We start from the raw sequence: 18566 nt of genomic DNA on the forward strand, positions 1-18566 counted from the left end.
TGGGTCCATTTGGTTCCATTTGAATACTCTCAGAGAGAGTTATTGGGGTACAAACATTTGATATACTATTTCTATGATGCAACCAACATTAGGCATTATTATTAGGCTACTGCATGTGCTTATAGAGCACTGCATATTAAGCCTGTTTTCTGGGACGCACCAAAAATTAAACCAAATGGACCGTAAGGGTTAAATTTCACTGACGAAAACTAAATACAAACTAAGCCATGATGACTAAAACTATGACTACATATATTTGACAATTTCGTCAACAAATAAAAACAAGACTAAAATGTGAAAATGACTAGTGGATAAGAGATCCAGTTATAGGTTGCATTCTGAAAATAGCAGATCTACAAGCTCAAGCTACGAGCTTGCAGAACTGCTATTTTCAGCATGCGATGCAACCATAGTGTAAAATCTGCCATTACTATGACATCAAGGCCTGCCAAAACACATTTCAGTCGACTAAATCAACTGTAGATGACTAAAATCTTATATTTAGTCGACTAACTAACTAGACTAACACTAAAACATTTCAGGTGACTAAAATGTGACTAAAACTAAAATCTAAATTTGCTGTCAAAATCCATTTAGATTTGAGCTGTATACTTTCCACCAGCTTTTATGCCAGCGTCTTATCTCAGCATCTTGTTGTGAACCGTGGGAACAGAATAGAAAAAGGTGCTGACTGGAGCAAAACTAAAAGACAAAGGCTGACGTCATCCCAACCGTCCCTAAACATCAACAAGGAGACAGCTCTGTTTTGCGCAGCTTCTCACAGTTCCCTCAGAACTCACTCTGTAGCTCATGTAGAAAAGATCTTTTCTGAACTGCTCGTCTTTGCTGGTTTTTCACCATCACAGCCGGGTGGAGTCTGAACCGAGGAGGAAGACAGCATGCAGTACAGGTGTTGTAGCCAATTGGATTGTGCTTTATAAATTATGTGAAATTGTGTTGTTTTCATGTGTACGGCAGTGTTGATTTCGTCGACTAAGACTGAGATGAAAAATGTTGGTCAACTATCTTTTTAGTTTTTATCCTGATGAAAACTAATACAAACTAAATAAAAAACGAAAAACTAAGACTAAATATATTGACAATATTGTCAACAAATAAATGTTAGGGACTAGTGGAGATGAGAACAGACATGAAAAGTAATTTCATGTTTGGTTGCGCTCGGGTGTTGTGCTCTGAATATATATATACAGCAAATACAGATAATTCTGGGGGTCCTTGACCCCCAGAATTGACCACTGACATTGACCACTGACAAAACTTTTAGGATTTAGAAGACTTATTTCTTTTTAGAATCGGCCTCAGTCCTATAAATAATTGGTTCCACCATGAATGCAGGACGGTGGTGATGTACATGGAGCTGGGCTGCTTCGTGTGCTGCCTGTGCGGATGGATCCTGGTGTGTTCCACGCTGCCTATCGAGTACTGGACCTGGTCCGAGGTGGGCACCGTGGTGCTGACCACCGGCAACTACTACCAGAACCTGTGGAAGGACTGCGTCTCCGACACCACGGGGGTCTCCGACTGCAAGGAGTACCCCTCCATGCTGGCCCTGTCTGGTATTACCTTATAGCACTGGTTCCCAAACACATGGGGACACATTTATGGGTCACGCCGGACACATTTTTATGGGTCCCTTAATTTTTTTGTTTCTACTACTTATTTCAAAACATTTTCTAAAAACATTCCCTAAAAAGCGAATAAATAAATAATAAAAAAAAATGCTTCCTTTTGGCGTTGCTTTGATTGGCGTCCTAATGGCAGATAAGAAGTACAATATTTGCCTCTGAGATGCAGTGGAGTAGAAGCATAAAGTATTGAACATTGGAAATACTCCAGTATAGTATAAAATACCTCAAAACGGTAGTACTTGAGTAAATGCACTTAGTTTCCTTTACACCACTGCCTACAACCTAGAGTTTTCAACTCTCCTGCATTGTTCCTGCAAACTGTATCAAATACTCAAGTGTTTTCAATAGGCATGAAACGAATCATCATACATCGATTAAAGAGTTTAGTCATTTGCTACAAAAAAGATAATGAACACAGTATTCTTGTATAAAACTCTCCTACAGTGTTCCTGCACGTGTGCAGAGCTCTAGCGGTGTGTGCGGTCATCCTGGGGTTCTTCGGAGGCGTCCTCACTCTGATAGGGATGAAATGCACCAAGATCGGAGGGACGGAGGTCATCAACGCAAGGGTCACCTTCGCAGGAGGGCTCACCTACCTGGCTTCAGGTGAGAATGGCGAACTTGAGCCACGGGAGACACCACCGAGCGAGCTAAAGCGAGTGCGTTGCCGTGCTGAACGTTGCGATGTTCGCTTGAGCCGACTCAGGGCCGTTCGAGTTGCAACCGGATAGGCAGAGAATAGTAAGGGCCGATTCAAACTCCTATTTAGTCCCGAAAGAAAGTCGCTTTCGGGAAAGGTCCCAGAACCTCACGGCTAGCACCAAAGTCGCTTGTAAATATTGGAGGTTCTTGACATGGATATGTTGTGTGGCCGGGAAATGAGCCTCGCACCGTGGATACATAATCTGAGTGTGTGTGTATGTTTGTGCGCACGCACAACGTGGCTCTTTAAGCATGCGATGCGTTTTTATGTGAATGTGTTATTTGTGTAGCCTAGTGTAATTTGGAAGTGTCCTTGTGTCTCTTCCAAACTACCAGTGTTTTCTTGGCTTCACGGCCGACAAATTGAACTCGGAGCTGGACTGAATGATTGAGGAAATACCGATGTACTGACGAAATGATTTCGGCTCGTCAGACATTTTCAGTGGCACCGAAGTGTAGACTTTAGTACGGTTCCCTATAGTTTCTGCAGAACCGAACCGAGTTTTTTTCCGGCTGTAATAAGAGTATGAATCGACCCTAAATCTTCTTCCCCCCCCTACAATGAACACAGCGCAGCTCTCCCTATCTCACTGACAGATACATCCGCGCGACTGTAAGCTTGCTTGCTTCAGAGCTTCCGTTCTCCAGAATGTATGATGGAAGCATCTGAAAATTGCAAGAGGTATGAAGTCTATACATTATGTTGTATGTTTTACAGCATGCGTTTGTCTCCTAGGATTCTGTGGTATGATCACATACTCCTGGTGGGGAAACAAAGTCATCAGTGAATTTGTGGATCCAAACTTTAAAGCACAGAAGTGAGTATGATGAGTATATCTTTGAGCTGGGAGCAGGGCTTTTCATTGGCTGTGCTTTTCATTGGCTGTGTTTAGATTTCAGCTGGCATCAGGGCTTTTTCCTGGGTACAGGCAAGAAAGCTTAGAGAAGGAAAAGACGCCAACGTCATGGTGTCACGTGACTGGACGCCGGGGCTGCGCCATGACACCCCACCACGCCCCCATGTGCCAAAACTCACACTGGAAGTTCGATGAATACATGGGAGTGGATGGGAGACCGCTGGACATCTTGTAAACAAACATTATTTATGAACGATAGCGAACTTTGTCATATAATCGGTCCAGGAATATAATAGAAGACATATCACAGATTGTTTTCCGACTGGGTGTTTTTCGACTTGCTAACTGTTTAATTTTATTCAGGAATTTAAAGAGCACAGTACGGCTCTGGGCTGAATGGGCTTAACCTGACTCCGCCAGCTGGTGGCAGTATTGGGTTCACAATCCTGCCTTCAAAAGCCTATATTGTTTTTAATTCATCAACATTACAAACTAAATAACGCTTTAAAAATGTTGAGAATAAAGGATTTTGCAATATTACAAGTCAGTGGTGTTTGATGAAATACTTTTTTTCACTAAAGTAAAAGTTGCCTAGCAGTATCACAATGTAATATTCTCTACAAGTGGTTAAGTTTCAGAATAAATACGCAAATTAGCAGTAGCCTTAGGACCAACCCGCCTAGTATAATACAACAGTAGTTTTAAGTAGTACAATACAACGTAATAGTAGTCTAGTAATAACTAATAATTGTAGTGAAAGTATAATATTTGCATGTGAAATGTAGAGGTAATTAAACGATTTAAGTGTCATGTGTCCCTCAAAATATAGTAGGCATAGGCATACCTTAAATAAGTTAATGCTTGCTCTATCAACTCCAGACATTGCCTTATTCAATTTCAAGTTAAATATGAATGAATGACTGGCTAAATGAAATTGTACTGGTACCACGGAACGTGACGCGCACGCACGCATCGCGGCATGCACACAGAACAGCTGTACCTATAGCCTAAGCCTAAAACACAAAAGTAGACTTAAAATGGTCAGACAAACATCCTTACTGGACACTAGCGAAACTAAAAGGTTTGCTTTGGACGAATATATCTGTAACTGTTATTTGATGGAGGAGAACACCACACAGCAGCAGTAGCCTTCTGGAGCCATAGCAGTCCACACTCCTGTAAGTCAAGTGTGCATGGCATGCTTACCGGCTACGTGCGCTCACAGTCAGCTCAGGTATATAAACAGTTAAAGCTGTTGTTATGCAAAGTAGTGGCTATTTGAATTCGGCACGGTACTTTACACGGTGTGAAAAACTGAAAATAGTGGGAGGTGGGCGCCAGTAAACCTAGACCACTGGGTACTTGTTGGTGACTTCAAGACAGTAGAAAGTAATGTGTGATGTTATGTTACAGAAGCGTTTATTTTACAATGGTCTCAATCATTCAAAGTGTTTATTTATATGCTTGTCTATACTTTGCTCCATTCACTCCAATACATTCCCAGCAGTTTCAGCAGCAGATTCGTCACTGTGTACTACTTAAAACTACTGTTGTATTATACTAGGTGGGTTGGTCCTAAGGCTACTGTTAATATGAAAAAAAGTATTTCATCAAACACCACTGACTTGTAATATTGCAAAATCCTTTATTCTCAACATTTTTTAAGCGTTATTTAGTTTGTAATGTTGATGAATTAAAAACAATATAGGCTTTTGAAGGCAGGATTGTGAACCCAATACTGCCACCAGCTGGCGGAGTCAGGTTAAGCCCATTCAGCCCAGAGCCGTACAGTGCTCTTTAAATTCCTGAATAAAATTAAACAGTTAGCAAGTCGAAAAAAACCCAGTCGGAAAACAATCTGTGATATGTCTTCTATTATATTCCTGGACCGATTATATGACAAAGGTCGCTATCGTTCATAAATAATGTTTGTTTACAAGATGTCCAGCGGTCTCCCATCCACTCCCATGTATTCATCGAACTTCCAGTGTGAGTTTTGGCACATGGGGGCGTGGTGGGGTGTCATGGCGCAGCCCCGGCGTCCAGTCACGTGACACCATGACGTTGGCGTCTTTTCCTTCTCTAAGCTTTCTTGGGTACAGGCACTGGGTACGTGGCTTCAACTTGTCACATCGGCCAAAAAAGCAGCAACAGGTGCCTGCTCTAGGCGTTTTCTTGCGGCCTCTTGCCAACGTGACAGTGTGCCTGTACCCAATCCCCGGAGGCAGACCTTCGCGCGTGGTCGCGCACAGCTTAAAAAACGGGTTTTTAGACAGCTGGTGGATGGAAAAGAAGCTCCACCTCCGCGCCCGACTGACGAGGAGGAGAGCGCGTCCGTGAAGCTGTCCGTCGCGTCAGTCGGGTGCGGAGGTGGAGCTTCTTTTCCATCCACCAGCTGTCTAAAAACCCCACGAAGAAGAAGGGCTTCAGGTTCGTCTGACGCGTCCACGCGCGACAGTGTGCGTGCGGCCATTGACTGTGTTTTCATTGGCTGTGTTTTGAGCTGGGAGCAGGGCTTTTCATTGACTGTGTTCTTTATTGGCTGTGTTTAGGTTTGAGCTGGGAGCGGGGGTTTTCATTGGCTGGGGCGGAGCCATTCTGCTCATCGCTGCATCGTCCGTCATGACGTATTTTGCTGGAAAAGAGGGTCTCCGCTCAACGTAAATATCTATTCTCTATCTGTCAGGGTTCTAGGCTACTGTATTAGAGTGGACCTTTTCAGGCCGGGACTCCCCAAAATAATCATATTTGAACTGGGGAGCAGTATAATAATATTTTATATGGGGACCCCACTCTCAGCTAAGGGGTCCCTGCTTCATCTCTGTCAGCTAGGGGGTTCCTGCTTCATCTTTGTCAGCTAGGCTCTAGGGGGTCAATCTAACACTCCAAGTGTTACTGTGTGGAAGAAATCCCTCCACCATTCATCCACACACTAGCAGCTAACCAACGCCTTCCCGCTATGTCCCATCTCAGAGCAGAGAAGAGGCCCAGTAGGACACACACCTACGCCACGGCCAGGACCCGTCGCACCTACATGCTGCCCCCCACCTCGTCCAGGGTGACCCTGGGGCCTCCGTTGTTCTACGAGGGGAGGAGCAGTAGGCCGAGCCGGGCGACCAGAGCTACGAGAACAACAAGGACGTTCAGCAGAGACGACTTTGTCTGACCGATCAGTTTGTCGGGCGATGACAGAAATGATTTTTTTCACTTTACATTTGTACATTTTTGAGTGGTGCTAGCCACTCCTATAGACAGCTGTTTCTTCTATAACTTGTCTGACAGTTTCCTTTTCTTGTATTGGACTCATTGTAGCTTATTGTGGTTTATATTTGTTGATGACATTTTTTATCTCATATTGATTAATTGAATACATACTGTAGGACTACAATGGAAACAAGTATGTCCCCAGGACCTTTTTGTGTGTTATTCTGTCTTACTATAACTAGCACTGTTTACATTTCTGATTAATAAAGTATTAAATCAATCAATCAATCAATCATTGTCTATTTACATTTGTACATTTATTTATTTATTGCCTTTTCCCAGTTTTGTTATCACAGCCTCTAAATGCGGAGATTTGTTTCTTCTATAACTTTTCTCAAATGTTATTTTTCTTGTATTGAACTCATTGTTGAGTTATACACAAGTACATTTCATTGCATTGCAATTTGCTTATAAGTTCTTTGGCTAACTGAAATGAGACTGACTCTCATGCCACACTATAAGTCTTGCATGAATATAATGTAAATTCAGTAATGAAAAGGAAAGCTTTAAAGCAAACCTGATCATTTAGCCTGACCATTCACACTGCAAGTGACCAGATGTGTTCACACTGGCAGCTAAATCCAGCCTGTATCAGATCTATGGCGCATCCAGATTGGAATCCGATTTGTTTAAATACGTTGCAAGTCTAAACACAAACAAGTCACATGGAATCTGATTTAGATCAGGTTGTTGCATTCAGACAAAGACAAATCTCCTCAAATCAGATCGGAAACCACATCTGAATGTGACTCAAGTCACATTTGTAAAAAAAATCGGATTCCATGTGACCTGTCTGCATTTAGACTTATTTAGACAAATCAGATTTCAATCTGGATGTGGCACATATCTGATTTAGGCTATATTTAGCTTCCAGTGTAAATGGGGCAGTGTAGATGGGCCTGCAGGTTGGGGGAAATCACTGCACTAGTAAATAATGCTTGTTAAGTCTTTGCTAACGAGAGCAATCATTCTCCACTGACATCCAAGACGTTATTGGCTGCAGACAGAGCAGCTGCAGCCAAGGCCTCTATAAAATGACCCTCTCCCTCAACCCCCCCAAAAAGCCAAACTTTTATAAACGGAAACTGAACTGTAGCAGCTTCTATGACGGTGACGTCCCTTAGAAACCATTACTATGATGTGTGACAGCGCAGAGGTTTCTCCAGCCCCTTTGTTTCCACACATCTGGCCTCTCAAATGGCCACGTGGGAGGATAAGGTGAAACAGAGGCCAGAGGCTGTCCCAATGAATCTAAAGGGGGCTGCAGGAATCCCAGGTCAGCCTGTGCTTTATGGACAGATTGGTGGGACCTAGCTGGTTCTTCATGCAGTCATTCACACAGAACTGGTGGGCACTTTTAGAGGCATTTTGTCTTCAGGAATTGGATATATTTGGCAGTGGTGGACAGTAACTATAAGTAGCCTACATTTAATTGAGTACTGTACATAAGTCAGTGTTGGAGTATCCGTACTTTACAGAGTATTTTGGCTTACAGTTCTTTATTAAGTGATATTTGTTATGGATTAAAAACTGTATTCTATATTCTGATAATCATATGCTATTAAATATTCAGAAACAGGGGACTCTCCAGGTCTTTAATAAACACAAAATTATTTTTTCAGATGGGGCGCCATCAAGAAAGAACACCCATTTATCAGCTTCCAATGTTGTCTGCTTGTTTGTATGTTTGTTTAACTTGAATCGTATTTTGACTTGAAAATATTTTCCTTGACTAAAGAAAGGGCTGGCGAAACGGGGAGATGTTACTCCATATAACAATTGATTGCTATCAGAACATAATAACAACACTCACCGCTCACAGATTGGTTTTAGTAACAGGAAAGATAATTAGACAATTAGATAGGACTTTTCTGTTTGGATGAATGGGCTGTCTATGGGAAGTTGCACCTAGTTAGCACCTTGCTGGCAAGATGGCAGCCGCGTGGATATCGTCAATACCGTACCTACACGGCAAAATAATGAGTGATACTTTTAATCTTAAAGTGTAAGAATTAACCCCTAGGGGACTAGGGCTACAGCACAGGCTTTCTATTCTACCAAGAAGTCGCAATAATTGCATTCACCTGGCGTTCTCATCATTCCAGCTGTCTAATGAGGAACATGTTGGACCTTGTTAACTGTCTGCTGGTATAAACAACGCTCCCTGGGGACCAGTGTGAGGAACTACAGACAGGCGCCGATATTCATTTTCTTTCCTCTTCTATACTTCTACACTTTCCCAAAGTCGCTGATTGGGGTGGAAGAGAGGTCACCAGAATGAAACGGAAGACTCTATTACCCTTGCACTGATGATGCTGATTACACACGCTGCTCTGTAGGCTATCTATCGTTGCAGTCAGGTGGAAAGCTTTCATGTCCAAAACTGTTACTTTTCAGGAGATGGGCCAAATAATCTGTGTTTCAATGGATCCCATGCAGTTGTTGGTTTAGTCACAAGCTCTTGTTAATACTTTTAATTGCTAAAATATTTATAAAACCCACGCACAGACACACACGACAACCACTTTCACAAATGTTCAGTATACTTTTCCGCAACGTGTTGTACGACAAAAAGAAAAGTTGAAACGTGGAGATATGAGGTTTCTGCCTGCCAACAGGCTTACTTCACAACCACAGCATGTCTTCCCTCATGCATTAAGAGATGAGAAAGCCCACCGAGGCACTCGGATCAGAGGAGGGGGATCGATACTATTAATAAGCATGACCACCTACCTACCCACTGCTCTGCTCTGCCACTGAATCTCATCAAATGAACGCCAGCGTTAATATTTTATAGGCAGGCAGCCAGTGTGTCAGAATGCTTCCTCCTCCATGGCACCGCCAGGGCATGAGGAGGCAAATACATTGAAGGCTTTTATTTGATTGGGAAACATGACCAGTCAATCAAAGGTCATGTCTTATTGGATCCGGTGGTGGAAAAAAGTAACAAAGTACATTTACTCAAGCACTGCATTTAAAAGGACCACTTCGCCCATTTTCAACATTTACCTTCGTATAATTGTGTATGTGTGTGTTTCTGAACTGTCCACAGCCCTCCTCTGACAGACAGAGTGAGTAGTCAGAAATAGTGCCATCTTATAAGCAAGTTACTGTATATGAAGATGGGTGAATTTGAGGAATTCGTTTTTTACTTTACTTACTTTTGGGAGCTATTGTCATCATTTTTTTAGACTAGGCCTCATTGTGTCAGGGGCTTTGTAAGTACCTGTGACTGTCATGGTCGGATCGGCGGTTCCGGCCAACGTACCACATATCACATATCTGAACGACTTGTGGCGAGCACCACACTCCCTCGAGTCCTTGCTGATGCGCAAGCTGAGTTTGAAGTTGATCAAACTCGATGCGCATGACCATATAGGGTTATAGGCATATCGGTCGGATCTGTGGCCTTGGACAACCGGATGTCCATATATGCCTAGTATATACGGGTTTGTTTATGGTTATGTGACATGGGCGTGGTCCGCTGGATGGCCTGTCGGTTAGCCCTCCCAGTAACCAATATTTTAAAATAAGATTGAACATTGTAGAAGATATAACATTGTATTCTTTACACTACAATTATTTGAAAACTTTAGTTACTAGTTACTTTGTAGATTCCGATTATTAACGACTAAAGCCCTAATGTATACTTTGAGTTGTGAGCTTGTAAAGATCTGCTATTTTGGCTTGGTACTTTTAAATATGTTTTCCGGACAATAACTTTACTACAGTAAAGAATCTAAGTGTATTTCTTCCCCCACTGTGGACTGCTGAGGTTGAAACATGAGCAGTCAATCCAGGGTCATGTGTTAGGAGTGTGCATGCACTGAATGACTGGAGAGGACCAGTGATGAGTGACTGGGGTGCCTGATGATGGCACTGCGGACCTTCCCTCTGAACCGTAGCCCTTTCCCTAGCCTCGACGACCTTACAGGCGTATGCAAAGGCTCAACGTATGTCATTTATATAGCATTTTATGTAGACATAAAGCATTCTAGTGTATATTCATAGTTTCATTGTACAGATATTCTACTGTTATACGGATGGTGGGTTCTTAGCTTACTTATGATTTTTTTCATGTACTTGATGTATTACCATGTGTTGTTCTTGCTTACTGTAAGTCACGGCTGACATCATGCACATAACTGCTGCTGCTATGTGGACCTAGTTCCACTTCAACTTTGTTCTTTCGGAATTGATAAATTGATAATTGTGAACTGATAAAGCGCTATATTCTGCTTTTCTTCTCTGCCCTCCACCTATTTTCCTGAAAACAATGAATGGGGCTTGCACAAAAACAAATTTCACACCTGTAAACCTGAGTGCCAAGAAGAGAGTGCTCCAGTGCTAGCCAGATGTGTGTTAGTGTTGGGGTCCCTACCTGCTCTGCTGTACTACAAAACCTTATGTACAGGTTCATGTGTAGGGCATCTGAATCAAATAACGACATCATTGCTGTAATAACGGACCCTACGCGCAGTTCAGTCAGGTTCTCATCTATATAGTGGAACCGTTGGTGCACATGTTTGTATGTCAGAAACTGAACAGTGTGCGATATTTGCATTTTATTTATTTATTATTTTTTGTCGTTATATTGTACTGTTTGTGATATGCATCTCCCTGGGTCTGAAAAAAAAGATTGATATATCATGCATCTCCTAAAACACACACGCGCGCACGCACACACACACACACACACACCCCCGAGTAATAGGGAGACATATCAATGAAGGGATGAAGTCCGGAAACCCAATCTGTTTTAAGTAAGGTGTTCCATGTTTCCATGTTTTGAAGTACAGTATGTGCCCCACTGTCAGCCTGTAATAGGCTGAAGAAAGACTTTGGCCAGCAAACAGCGCAGCACTGACGGGATCAAATGAAATTGCACCAATCATTATGGTAACCCTAAAAATAAACCACAATACAACATGTCAGTGTGTAATAGGACCATTAACAGCCAGCCATTTGCCAGCCATCTGTGCACCGTGCGTTCGTGTGCGTGTGCACGTGCGCCGTGCATGTGTTTGAAACATCAACTAAAAATCATTCAGGAGGTCAGTTGTACTTTCTCTTGTAGACAGGGGTGTGTGATGGAAGCAGACAGTTCCCTGATAATAATGTACTGTGTGCTTTACTGCCAAGCCTGGACATGCTGTGTTGAGAGAGGAAGAGAGAGAGAGAGAGAGAGAGAGAGAGAGAGAGAGAGAGAGAGAGAGAGAGAGAGAGAGAGAGAGAGAGAGAGAGAGAGAGAGAGAGAGAGAGAGAGAGAGAGAGAGAGAGAGAGAGAGAGATCTGTGAGAATTGTGCATACATTTCTTAGTTTTGCTATGGCAAATGTAAAGTGCTATGGCAAAATGTTTGGCAATGTAAATTACCATGTCAATAAAGAAGCCCCTTTGAAATAAAAATATTTAAATTATATATTATATATATACAATTATACACCATTCATTTATCAACAGTAAACACAACCGTAACAATGCAATGTAGTATGTTTCACTTATGCCAGCTATGATTTACTTTTTAACTTAATTTTACATTGCTACATATAATAGTGTCTGTAAATTATACCATAAATATTCGTGAGTATGCCTTTTTTATTATTAGGGCCTCAAAAGCCGTGTTCCATCATTCTCTAATCAGGTGTTCCTCAAACGTTTTCATGTCAATGACCCACAATTCAATATTTGGCCACAGACCCCCATCTGACAAGATTTTGAGCCAGGGACCCCTAGAAGAGAACGTGCTTCGTGTAGTAAAACTTTGCCGATATACATACACGCTCACGTGTTGAGTACTATAAATAGAGTTAAAGTGGTTAAACTGATTTGTTTAACTTATTAAAGCATCGAGTTATGGTGGTCCTTCAAATCAAACTGTTGGAATGTGGAGTTGGAGTATGGAATGCCAAACCAAATTCCTTGTCAACTAAATGTACTAACTAAATGTACAGTGTGGCTCTCACCACTAGGTGGCACTATGTGTTTGTGTATTTTACACTGGAAGATTGGAATGCATGGGCTTTCTGAAGAAATTGTAAGCTTTTCACAATGAACTTGGGAGTGAAGACAGTAACTTGTACTTTGATAATGTATGCTATCCTCACCCTGCATGTTTCAATCAAGACATTGTGCTAAAATAGACCAGAACACTGACCAGAGAGTCTCATGTGAACTGATCACTTTTTTGTGACAGCCGAGCACTAATACAATCCATATCCAATCCACTGCACACAACAAATGTAAAACCGTGCAACTGAGGTGAAAATGGTGTAGCTGTAGAATAAAAAATATTTTAGAATAAAAAATGTATTTTTCCTCTGACTCACCTTTGATTGCCTGGTGTCTCAGTAGACAAACAGAATTGCATGGCTATTCGCTCGCTGCTGAGTTACATTCTTGCGCACCCAAAAGATACACAGCTGTGACCAACAGAAGAAAAGAGTCTTGCAAGTTACAGCCACTGTCTGCTGTGAATGAATAAAGCAGTCGCTACAAAGGGCACTGTCACCACTGAGTAGCAAATCAAAGCTATGTCCAGACTTGATTGGAGTGTCTCATCGTATGCCAGTGCATTGGGTTAATTGGGAACCAAACCTGATACAATTGTAGTAAAAATAATTGCCCCCACTGAGTGGGTCGTAAGATGTAAGATCATGTGAACAGACCACCTGTGGGGGCTTTCATGGCAATCTCACTATGTCAAAGCCCCCATTCGCACTCTCCAATACAACTCTGAGTCGAGGGAAACATGTCTCAATTCAACTCTACGAGGAATCTAAAAGAGAGTGAGAGGATCCGGGGCTCCTCTGGCAGGTTGGGCTCTGACTAAACCAAAGAGAGAGAGAGAGAGAGGCCAGAACGCTTTCAGTCCTGTAAATGTCCATCAAAGCTCAAATAGGAACATTTAGAGGGAACCTTGGCACATCAGAGAGACACTCCTAATACAAGCTACCTTTAGTCTAAGCGGCTTTAGAAAAAAAAAGGGGGACATCAAAGTTTCTGTAGATGAAAAGACCCCGACCCCCACATTTAAAATATTCACTACGAGTCCGACCCCCCCTCTTTTTCTTTTTCTAACAACATTTAAGAAAGCGGGCCTCAGCAGGCATGTGAAGAGGACTTTTAACAATTATGGAGATGCTCCAACTCAACCCCTGCCTCTAATTACCAGTCTCTGATGGTTTTAAAAGGGCTTCCATTTAGCAGGGGACTCTCAAAGGCTCCCGCTGCCACACTCAACATGGTGACCACAAGCAGCCACAAAAGAGACGCTGGCTGACAAGAGAAAGTGTAGGACAGTGGTTCTCAAACATTTTCATGTCAAGGAGCTCCAAATTGGTGTGTATCTGGCCATAGAGCCCCATTTGAAAATATTTTTTTGTGCCAGGGACCCCCAGAAAAAAAACATTTCAGTTAAAAAAATGACAACATTTTTCACAATTGTAACGAGACTTAAAAAAAATATTTTCAAAAATGGTCCATCTACAAACTCCTGTGTCACAATGTGACTTGTTTCGAGCTTGTAGATTGTCTATTTTTGAATAGCGGAAGTATGAAAAAGGAAAAGGCAGTTAAACTGATTGTGATTTTAACACATTTAGCTTAGAACCCCACATGGAAGTTGGAACCCCCCCACGGACCCCTGGGGGTCCCCATGCCCCACTTTGAGAACCATTGGTGTAGGACATTTCAACGCATTCAGGACATTTTGGTGTTTTTATCCTTCAGGACGGGAACCCCTTCTTGTTGCTATACACAGTATAGTAACATTTTTGTAATTTTTTTGAATAAATATTAGAAGTTTTTCAGAAAACTTTCAAAGGCATTTTTAGAATCTGCCTCAGTCCTAAATGGATTAAGCTCACAGTGGCAGAAACACTGAAGACTTGAGATTTATCAAACGTTTTATTGTCAAAATAAAGGTCATATTTGTTTTCCTCACAAAAAGACATCTACACTTTGTACAAATTTACAATAGCTTATAAACTTTCTTCTTTTTATACAAAATTTACACATTTGTACACAGCCATTATATAAATACATTTGAAATTACAAAAAAGAACGACCCGTAAAATAATGGGGCACTATTTTTAAGGCTTAATTTAAACCATCTTTGATGTGATTGAGTGATAGAATACTATCGGTCTTGTCTGGCACGTAGATAGAATGGTCAAACGTTACAAAAACACAGGCAGGCAACTTTTTCCACAAAGCAAGTTAGGAACAAAAAAAATTGTCCTTTGCCTTAAGGTACAAGTAATGCCCTGTTTTGGATAAAAAAAGGGGGGAAAAGCAACAGCCTTGCATACATTACCTACATACATATGAACAGCAAGGAATTAACCTGTGTGTTAATGCCAGGTAGCCTGCTATTGTTTCCAACCAGTTCTCCAGCTGCTATCTTTAAAGGGCGGCCATCAACAGTCCATTACAATGCTAATGATGGGAGTTATCTCCAAAAACAATTAGCAGTCTGCATAAGCTGTTCTTTCAGTGGTGGACTGTAACTAAAGTACATGTACTTGCGTTCTAGTGCTCAAATATAGTTTTTGAGTATCTGCACTTTAAGTATGTGAGTGTTTGTGTTGTCATTTTTGGATACTTGTGGACTCACTCCACTATACATTTGAATTTTGAAACAGACTCCACTTACATTTCTAGGAAGGGGAAAAAGTACATTATGCGAATTAACCACTTAAGACCTAATTCAACTAGGCCTATAGAAAAAGGAAAAGAAAGGCATGTCTACAAGCTCATAATGCATCAACGTGAGCTTGTAGATCTGCTGTTGTGACTCTATTGACTATTTTTGGAACATTCCTAAAAAAAAGAAATACATTTTAATTTGCTTGTCAAATTTTCAATAGGCCTACAGCAATAAAAAAGGGTAAATGTAGCTACTTTGCCATTTGTACCATTTGAATCCTTTAAAGTGTTTTTAAAAACAAACTTACTCCAGTATTTCACCCCAAACTCCAAATTTGACTGAGCAGCCAACTTTCACTTGCAGTTGAGTAACATTTGACCAGTCCAGGAGTAGCTATAGCCACTACCTATAAGTACTTGAAGGGGTTGAGTAGCAGCCTATATTTAACTTTTTGTCCATCACTAGCTTTGCTGTTTTTTGTTCACTTCAGTTTTACACCTGTGAGAACGGCATCTGCTTGGGACAGGACACGGAGCTGGCGGTGGCCGACCTCCACGTCAGGCCCGTGCTCACGTCGCTGTACATGGAGCCGCTGGTGCCCTTGCTGCCCCAGCAGCAGCGCGTACAGAACGTCCTCCACGACTCCACGGTCTTGCCCGACCAGATCCACACGCCCGACGTGATGCCCACCAGAAGGCACATGAAGTACTTGAGCATGAACACAGCATAGTCCGGACTCCTCCGGTCCTCGTCCAGCAGACACGAGCAGTTGTGGGTTATCTCCCAGCTCTGTCTGTTGTGCTGCTCGTAAAAGTAGCAGGCCACTATGATGGTGGCGGGCACCGTGTACAGCACCGTGAATATTCCAATGCGGATCATCAGCTTCTCCAGCTTGTCCGTCTTGGTGCCCCCCTGCTTGATGACACTCCGTATCCGGAACAGGGACACGAAGCCCGCCAACAGAAACATGGTCCCGATGAATAAATAAATGACCAGCGGGGCGAGCACAAAACCCCGCAGGTTGTCCAGGTTCTGGTTGCCCACGTAGCATATCCCCGCCACGGAGTCGCCGTCCACGGAGCTGAGCGCCAGCACGGCGATGGACTTCATGCTGGGGATGAGCCAGGCGGCCAGGTGGAAGTACTGGGAGTAGCTGGCGATTGCCTCGTTTCCCCACTTCATGCCCGCCGCCAGGAACCAGGTCAGCGACAGGATGACCCACCAGATGGAGCTGGCCATGCCGAAGAAGTAGATGAGCAGGAAGACCACGGTGCAAAGCGCGGGCCCCGTGGTCTCGTAGTGGATGTGCTCCACGTCGTACTCGCGGTTGCACGCCACCTTCTCGTGTCCGGCGATGAGGCGCACGATGTAGCCCACCGAGACGAACATGTAGCAGGCGGACAGGAAGATGATGGGCCGCTCCGGGTACTTGAAGCGCTCCATGTCGATGAGGAACGTGGCCACGGTGGCGAACGTGGACACGAAGCACAGCACCGACCACAGTCCTATCCAGAAGGCGGTGAACGTCCTCTCGTCCTGCGTAAAGTAAGGGTTGTGGCACGGCATGGCGCAGTTGGTGATCTGCCCTGTCTTGACCCGATTGTAGAGCGGGTGGCGGTCCGTGTTCACGGGCACCATGGGGGACAAACACTTGCACCCGGGCTCGCACGGCACTGCGGGCGGCTTGTATTTAACCGGAACCCCCGCCGGTCGGCTGTGTCCGCCGCTCGGCTTGTTCTTGTGCGGATTGAACGGCTTGGCGGGATAGTTGGTGGGCTTGGGCAGCACCGGAGACACCGTGGTGGAGTCGGTGGTCCGGTTGTAGTCCATGCACAGCGTGTCCGGGTTTCCCTGGACGGGCAGCAGGTCGCACTTCATTCGGTCCGGCCACGGAAAGCCGTACTGCCGCATGAGAGGCGCGCAGCCCGCCCGGGCTCGCTCGCACACACTCCGGCACGGAGGCAGGGGTTTCTTATAGTCTTCCAGGCAGATGGGGGTATACATGCTGCAGAGAAAGAACTTGAGGTCGGGGGAACACTGGATTTCCACCAGAGGCCAGAACTGGTGCACCTCCAGCCCTGCCTCGTCCTGCGTGTCGTGGTTGAACTGGTTGGGCATGTAGGTGTAGTTGTATCCGATTCCTTTGCACAGCGGCACGGCGATCTCCTGGCAGGTGATCTCCTTGGCCGTGGTGCCGCTGGATCTAGGCAGGAGAGCGAGCGAAAGCAGCAAGTAAATCCCCAACAGGTCGTACTCCATCCTTTACCCCCTTTCTCACTGCTTTGGCAAGAACCAGCGCCGCAGATACAAATCCTCTCCGCCTCTCTCTCTAGCCTTCTCCTCCTCCGTGGAGCTCAGTCCGATTAGATTTCGTGCAGCGAGCCCATCTCGCTTCACTTATTTGGCACGGAGTTGCAAGCAATTTGCAAGCCCGTGTTTACTTTCAGCGGAGACGTGCAGATAGAGGAGAAAATAGCCTTCGGGCGAGCAAGTCAAGATGGCTGAGGAAAGCAGGAGAATCCACCTTATAATGGAAACCGCCTTCTATATCCTTTAAAACAGCGTCCTTTCCTATTCCGGCGTGTCCACTCCAATCGCACAAAAAGCGAAACAAAATGTGGGTCTCAACGCGTTGTAAATGCGTGCCTTCTGTCTTCAAATCCCAGTGAGAAGGTGCACTGTACGCGTCTCCGTTCTGTGTCTCATATTAATCGTGGTGCTGAATGGTCGCGTTGACTACTTATACTGGAGGGCTGATGTCACTCCCCCCGTGCAGCGAGCACTAATCGCAGCACAGCAGAGGCGGTGCTTGTGTGTGGAGATAAGTCAATCAAGTTTACTTTTGGGATGTTCTGCTGTGACCCTTAATCATATTTATTTATCTGCTGTCTGACTGACTCTGAGTAGGTCTAGCCTGCATTACATCGCCATGTGCCGTGAATTAAAACTAAATTAGCATAGGCTGAATTGATTAGCCCTTTTCGTTTATCTCGAAATGTTTACCCTGTCCTGTCGCACTAGTGCATAGGTTGAGTTCCTACAATCTTTATAAAAAATGCATGGATGAGAATGACCACAATGTTAAGAATGTAATTTAGATTGATATTGTTATCCTGCAGTTTCAATAGAAATTTGATAGTAGCCACATTATTGATGTATGTATGTGATCACCTTGCTTATCGAAACTCGCTCTGATAAGAGCTTCTGCTAAAGCTAAACGCACAAATTGTTGTAAATTGTAGTAGCAAACAACTCGTTGTTGAAGGTTTTGTACCTCCTCCATAAACATTATGATTAACATTAAGGGCAAAAAAAACACAGTGAGAGAGGGGCATTTGGTAAATTGCTTAATTTGCACATGATATCACTACCCAGGGAGGTGTCTGTCCTGGTGAAAGGATGTTTTATATTTCAAATGAGGTGCTAATGTCTTGTTTAACGCTTG

At 43.6% G+C, this 18566-nt stretch overlaps 2 protein-coding genes across 2 annotated transcripts; one reads left to right on the forward strand and one right to left on the reverse strand.

Moving 5' to 3' along the window:
- The first annotated feature begins 802 nt into the window (after positions 1-802).
- LOC310867901 (claudin-10-like) lies at positions 803-6450 on the forward strand. Its single transcript, XM_083778071.1, has 6 exons — positions 803-910; positions 1357-1577; positions 2094-2255; positions 3088-3169; positions 5761-5868; positions 6182-6450. Exons 1-6 carry the CDS (start codon positions 900-902, stop codon positions 6372-6374), a joined length of 777 nt encoding a protein of 258 aa, XP_083634197.1. The 5' UTR covers positions 803-899; the 3' UTR covers positions 6375-6450.
- A 7910-nt stretch (positions 6451-14360) lies between these two features.
- Positions 14361-17815, reverse strand: fzd8a (frizzled class receptor 8a). The gene has a single exon (XM_083777916.1). The coding sequence runs from the start codon at positions 17378-17380 to the stop codon at positions 15614-15616; it is 1767 nt and encodes a 588-aa protein (XP_083634042.1). The 5' UTR covers positions 17381-17815; the 3' UTR covers positions 14361-15613.
- Between the last annotated feature and the right edge of the window lie 751 nt (positions 17816-18566).

Source organism: Protomyctophum parallelum, assembly GCF_964188405.1.
Source record: "Protomyctophum parallelum genome assembly, chromosome: 12".
Classification (NCBI taxonomy): Eukaryota; Metazoa; Chordata; class Actinopteri; order Myctophiformes; family Myctophidae; genus Protomyctophum; species Protomyctophum parallelum.

Bases quoted from the DNA above. Each gene is read 5' to 3' on its own strand.
- LOC310867901 (XM_083778071.1), top strand. The intron at 1,578-2,093 runs GTATTACCTTAT...ACTCTCCTACAG, and splicing joins CTCCATGCTGGCCCTGTCTG to TGTTCCTGCACGTGTGCAGA. The intron at 2,256-3,087 runs GTGAGAATGGCG...TTTGTCTCCTAG, and splicing joins GCTCACCTACCTGGCTTCAG to GATTCTGTGGTATGATCACA.
- fzd8a (XM_083777916.1), bottom strand. From the start codon at position 17,380: ATGGAGTACGACCTGTTGGGGATTTACTTGCTGCTTTCGCTCGCTCTC.